This window comes from Drosophila bipectinata, chromosome 3R, assembly GCF_030179905.1.
Source record: "Drosophila bipectinata strain 14024-0381.07 chromosome 3R, DbipHiC1v2, whole genome shotgun sequence".
Taxonomy (NCBI): domain Eukaryota; kingdom Metazoa; phylum Arthropoda; class Insecta; order Diptera; family Drosophilidae; genus Drosophila; species Drosophila bipectinata.
In genome coordinates, this window is record NC_091739.1 from 3,847,887 (window position 1) to 3,854,198 (window position 6,312).

The window sequence follows — 6,312 nt, forward strand, 5'->3', positions numbered from 1 at the left end:
GAAGCTCCCATCAATATATTGTACAAAAATTCGGCAAAAAAGTAGGAGATTTTCCTGTTCAACAGAGGCAGTGGAATTTTTGCTAACTGAAATTCTGGGAAATTTTTGCGGATTACCCAAAGTATTTAACGAACTGGAAACTATTTAGTGGGTATCGAAAAAAGTTTCCGCATATATTGGCAAAAATAAATCGCAAGCCAAGCCAGGACTAAGTGCTTTCAAATGGTTAAGCCTGTTAAAAATCATATCATAGAATTGTTGAATTTTCACCGACAGCTGTCATTTAGTTGTTGATAAAATTTACATAATTCGTCAGTTCGATTCCACTGGCACCGACGTTTGATGGTCAACCCGGGAGCGGCATTCCATCATGGGCATGCGGCCACCACTTCGGAAGTTCACAGCATTGCTAACAGGCTTGGTCATGGTGACAACTCTCATGATACGATGGATCATGGCATGCATTCCGGCTCTAATCACCACCATCCACCGATGCCCGTGCACGAGGGACACCACTCCGATTCGATGTCGCACGGCATTCACGAAAACAGTGCTGGAGGTCCCCATGCCCACCACGGGGACGGAGGTGACCATACCGACCACGATATGTCTATGTCGATGTTTTTCCATACCGGCCATACTGAGACCATACTGGTCAAGTTCTGGCGCACTGAATCCGCATTGGCGATAGCGCTGTCCTGCCTGGTAATTTTCTTGGTAGCCGTTTTCTATGAGGCTCTTAAGTTTTTCCGGGAGTGGTTGTATGCGAAGCAAAGCAAAAGGCTGGCAGCGGGCATGGAGATGAGGAAGAGCTCGCGGCGGGACAGCTACAACCAGCCCACGCGGCTGCAAGACCCGTCGCAAGTGTATGCGAACCGGCCCCGATCGCCATCGATGCCGCCGTTGCAGAGTGGCAATACGGGAGCTCAGTCCATCTCTAACAATCCCGCAAGTCCCAGCCGGGTCCGCCATCATCCAGGGAGAGGTCGCCGCATCCAGCCGGAGCCATTGCCACCCGCAAAGCTCCCGTGGCACAAGGTGTGGTGCTCGAGGATGCACCTCTTGCAGACCTTTCTCCACGTTATTCAGGTGTTCATCTCCTTTATGCTGATGCTTGTCTTCATGACCTTCAACGTGTGGCTGTGCGTGGCTGTTTTACTGGGCGCCGGAGTGGGCTACTATATATTCTGCGCCTTCAGCACCCGCATCTACGAGCACTGCAACTGAACGTGGGCAAAAACGAGCTGGAAAACTGGGCCGAAACGGCCCAAAAACGACTCAAAACGAGACGAGCGGCGGAGTTCTCCCAGCTAATGTATTTTTCTAATTAAAGCGAGTTGTAAAAATCATAACGGCCGTGGGCCGCAGGCCTAATTGTTAATGTTAATGGCTCGTAAAACAATGAACGCAGCATCTTCCCCTGGCGGACTAAAGGGGCATCTGCAGAGTTTTGGTTGCGTAGCGTGCTCATAGCTAACGGGGCGTATGCGCAATCTGGAATGGTAGAAAAACTGGGCCAGACGGATTTGAGCCATATTAACTGTTGGACCTTTTAGAATTATTTTTTTTGAAATGATAAAAATGGTCTTTAAATAAAATATTTTTAGTTTAAGATTTTGTTTGAGGTATAAAAAAAATATTCAAGGTGGGATTCAAAGAAGCTTCCAACAAGTAATATCTGCCAAAGGTAGAACCTACCTTTGAGTGAAAATCTATGGCCCTATGAATTTCCTTACCTTATTCGCAGCATCACTATACCCGACCAGCATAAAATAAAAGAAAATGCTTATCTTAGCACATCAAGCGTATCTGAAAGCTACCTATGTTTGTTCTGGTATAGTCTGGATATTTTTACGCGTTATTCGGATATTTTTGTTTCTGGCGTTTTATGGCCCACCCGCATTTACGAGAGTGCCCACATTTTTCTTCACCTGCCAGTTTTGCATTGCACATACATACATACATACAGAACCGTATACGGAGTGTATACAGAATGCTCAGGTGAAAGCCAAGGATGCTGCCAACGTTTATTTGACCGTGTCTGGCACTTTCATTACGCCGTAATTATGAGGGCGATAAACCAGCGCCGTGTTTACTTTTTGGGGAAACATGAAAACACAACATGAAAACACGCTGGCCTGGACCTGGGAATGAAACGGAAATGGAAATGTTGTCCATTGTTGTCGGATGTCTGGACGCGGCCAGTTATCGGGGCTTCCAATTTCAATTAATATTTTAATAAGCTGACTTTACGCCGTTTTCCGAGCGGATAATGCTATTCGGCATTTCCACGCTCCGTTGCCAGTAAGCTGCCCGAATCAGAATTGCCCAGAGCAATCCCGGACCAAAAGTCGTCCACCAGGTCTGGTCAAGGCGAATGCGGCTTTAATAATAAACCAACGCAGCTACATGTGTGCCTTGCAGCAGGTCGCCAGCAATTCCCTGAAGACTCGAGTGCCAGGAGCGGAAGCGGAAATGCATCGATGCATAAAATTCGGGCAGGCACACTGAGCTAAAGACAAACTTGGCCATTCACCAAAGTCTGTGAGGTAATTTAATGAAATATTTCACCAAGGAAAACTGAATTGGTTCTGATGGTGAAACTATTTTGCATACAAATTATTCGAAACTAAAGCACTAATTTAATGAAAGAGATTCCCGTTTAGTACTGAAGTAGGCATAGCTTACATAGCTGAACATAGCCTTCGTTGTTGATTAGCCGAGTTGCTTATTTAAAGCAAAATTATTCGGCGTGGCTCTGAGAAATAATCAGGGCTAATTGATTTACATTTGTGTTTATTGGGCCTCTTTGGCAGAACCTTGTGGACTCAAAGCTAAACAAATAGCTTTGTTGCCAAGAATTCGTTAATTAATCTCCCACAACGCAGTTCCCAGAAAGGCAAAACTACTAGCTTTACTAGAAAGTCAGATAATATTGTTTCTATTGATGCTGTATCCAAGGTCGTAAATGTGTGCGGGCATGTAGGCGTAAAAAGTGGACTCCGTGGCTGAACTGCAGAGCTGAGGCCTCATGGCGGTATAGAATACTCGGCTGATTCGCATTATGGAGTCCAGGAACTTTTTATTTTGCTGCTCCTTGCGGCAATGGGCCATCTTCCGAATCATCCTGGGGTCGTTTTCATTCTTTTCGGCCTCCCGGCGCGGAGGCAGCTTCACTAAGCTTTGTCTCATTATTCGGACCATGTGCTCTATGACCGGCTTGTCTTCAGAATAACTCTTCTCCCTGGCTTCTTGGGAGTAGAGTTTTCCGTAGCGAAAGCAGATCCATTCGAGTAGGTATGGCACCATATGGACATTGGGTAACGTGGGCAGAACGAAACGCTTGTCTTCGCCCACTTTCTCTAGACCAAGCCGCAGCATCTCCTTCATTAGGGGCAGGTTTTCGGGATCGTAGTACTTCTGGCCAAAGTCCAAGCGGATGTCTTTTTTTTTCGCCATCTCCGCTTCTTTTTTTAGTCTTAGTCTCTCCAGCTCCTGGTGGAATGTTTTCACATCATCTTGAAAAACCCGCTTGGCAGCTCTGTCCACCATGGCGTTAATGGAGCCCTCCTCCTCGCCAGTCAGTGCTGCACTCAGATACTGCACATCGTCATCGATGGCCCTCACAAACGCCTCCTTCAGACGCATCCTCTCATCGTCCAAACGAGTCGTTTGCAAGGACCCGAAAATCTCCCGGTAGTTAAACTTGACGACATTTGTACCTCCGGGTCCCAGTTCGAAAATCTTGCGGGATTGAGCAGCTCGAGCAGAAGGAGTGCCATTCTGTGGCTCCTTCTCCTCGTCCTGTTCACTTCCGCATCGATTGAGGAACTGCATCAAGCTGCTGGGACGCTGTTTCAGGTGTTGTGCTTTCCGCTGAGGCAAACCGACATAGGGATCGTATGTCTGTACCTTGGCAGCATCGGCGATTTCGGGTCGAAAGTCAGGACATCCTGGCACAATGGGTCTTTCACCCTTTAAAAGCTTTACCTCTATATCGGTTGTACTTTTGGGCTTTTGTGGTTCTAGTGTAGAAACTACATCGAAATCGACAGATTTTGTATTACTTCCACGCTTTTTGGCTTTGGAACGAGATCGTTTTTTCTTGCTTAGCTTTTTTCTTTTGGATTTTGAAACAACTCCGCCCTTAAGCCTCAGACTGCTTTGCGGTTTGCGCACCTTGATCTGGAATTTTTCAACAGGCTCCAATTTTTTACAGACCGTTTTTTTAGTAACGATCTTCTCACAGGGTTGACAGCAGTCTTCCGTCTTTTCAACGCACTTGTCAACTTTAGGACACCCGAACGTATAGCCCTGGACATCACCGCCTCCAAAGAGTTTGGTTCTTGTGGAGGCCAATCGAGTGCGGGCTGCCATTTCTTGGAATCGTTTCAAATAACTGGCACTCATCTCCTCCAGCTCTTGTATTACCAGCTTTTTTCTTCGCTCCTCGGCTTTCGATTTTCCCTCGATTAGCTCCTCGTACTTTCTGCGTTTCAGAACCTCCAACTGATCCTTTAGCGACTTCTCCATTTCGCGCAAATAGCGATGGTGGGCACACAAGGACTCCACATCACTGGGTGGCAAAGAAGCGGCCTGGAAGGTCTCAAAGATGTTGCTGATTTCTTCATTTACAATCGATCTTGCCACACTATGAGCACCGCTGAGTGGGAATATTTCCTTAAAGTTATAGAACATAGTGTTGATTTCCTCATTTATAACCGTCCGTGCCACTCGGCGTGCATCACTCAGTTCGTAGTCCCCAAACCAGCGCGTCCAGAGGGGCGACATTTTCTCCTCATCGGGCATTTGGTAGAGAAAAGCAGGACGATCTGGATAGTCGGACAGCAACTTGCGGACTGGCCTTTTTCTTTGGAAAGGCTCCTCGAAATAGGGAGCAAGTTTTGATGGGTTTCCCTTCTTGGCCAGCTCTTGCTCCCGCTTTTTTCTTAAATTTAAGCGTTTCTGTCGTCGTGCCTCAAGGCGATCTCGCTCAGCCTGCGAGGCATGCGGCAAGGGCAGCCAGCGATCCAGTTCCTTCAGGGTGGGAAATAGGTCGATCCAAAATATAGCCGACAATATGATCTGCTCGTTCACACTGTAGGTGCGTCCGTGATTGGGTGTCTTGTAGCACAATTCCATTAGAAACCAAAGAAAGGCCAGGTCATTGCCCCTACTCAGTTTCATTGCAGTTACCACATTATCCCAGGTGGCTTTAGGGTGCACTCCCAATTGCTGCACCAGCTTCACTACCCTGGTGGCCGTGTTCTGATCCAGGTCATCCCTGAGCGCGGTGGCCATCTTGTCGGCAGCCTCCATTTGGGCCAAAGACAGACCGCGGTACCAGCCTGGCAACCCTTGTATCAAACGCTGGGTCCTTTGGCTGTAGCTACCAGCTTGGTTTTCTTGAGGAGGTAGACGCATTTTAATTTGAATTTAGCTCAGAAAATTGTAGCAGTCACCAAAATCGTGATGAGGCGCAAAAAAGAAATAATTTTGTAATCCGTGTATAAATAAATTTTGGGTGCAAGAGTTAACACTAAATCAAAGGTGTCATTGAACTTGTAATCACACAGTCAACTCGTTCTTGACAAACTTTTCAAAGATTTTTTTGTAAAATAACTTATTTCACTGATAAAATGATTGGATGATTCTTCGCACTTGTTCGAGGCGTGTAATTAATCCATTTTAGGATGAAAAAGGCTTCCTTGTGCATGTCCTCGAGTAAAGGTTGGAGTTTAAAGTAAAACTTCTTCTTAGCTGGAAGTAGCAGGATTGGCTTCAGTAGCTGCAATGTGCAGGATGCTGGTCCCTGGGGCCTTGGCTGACATTCATGGCCTGAAATTATAGTTTTTAGTTGCGTCTCTTTACTTTATTATATATAATTCATAATAATACTTACAATAAACAGGCTCAATACTTTTTTCTTACTTAACCAGTTCAAAAGTCTTCTATTTAACCTTAGTTGCTGATTCCAGAAGTGCTTAAATCTTGCAGAATTGGCTAAGAACTAGAGCATTGGCCAAAGATAAATGATTTGGGCCGGCAGTCCGACATTTCGCTGCCAGTCCAAGTGACGCCTAGAAATCCCAAATTCGTCACACGGCTGCTGGTCCGGCTCCTTTACGTGGGTCCTGCCAGCTCAAGGATGTGTGTGTGTGTTTTAGCCCGAAATGCTATAAATTGTCATCGCATGCGAGTGTCGCCAAAGTGTTTGTCACAAGTTGCCATCCTGCAAATCTTCCATTTTGGTGTTCTATTCTTTTTGGGGCGCCGAGATTTTCGGAGGAGGCGAAACTGTTACGAGTGTAT

The 6,312-nt window shown here is 46.3% G+C and overlaps 2 protein-coding genes across 2 annotated transcripts; one reads left to right on the top strand and one right to left on the bottom strand.

Moving 5' to 3' along the window:
- The first annotated feature begins 262 nt into the window (after nt 1-262).
- On the top strand, nt 263-1,612 carry Ctr1C (Copper transporter 1C). Its single transcript, XM_017245403.3, has one exon. The coding sequence runs from the start codon at nt 343-345 to the stop codon at nt 1,225-1,227; it is 885 nt and encodes a 294-aa protein (XP_017100892.2). The 5' UTR covers nt 263-342; the 3' UTR covers nt 1,228-1,612.
- Nucleotides 1,613-2,902: 1,290 nt separating this feature from the next.
- Nucleotides 2,903-5,577, bottom strand: LOC108128012 (uncharacterized). The gene has a single exon (XM_017245364.3). The coding sequence runs from the start codon at nt 5,422-5,424 to the stop codon at nt 2,926-2,928; it is 2,499 nt and encodes an 832-aa protein (XP_017100853.2). The 5' UTR covers nt 5,425-5,577; the 3' UTR covers nt 2,903-2,925.
- Nucleotides 5,578-6,312: the final 735 nt, after the last annotated feature.

Coding starts and splice junctions, on each gene's coding strand:
- LOC108128012 (XM_017245364.3), bottom strand. CDS start 5,424: ATGCGTCTACCTCCTCAAGAAAACCAAGCTGGTAGCTACAGCCAAAGG.
- Ctr1C (XM_017245403.3), top strand. CDS start 343: ATGGTCAACCCGGGAGCGGCATTCCATCATGGGCATGCGGCCACCACT.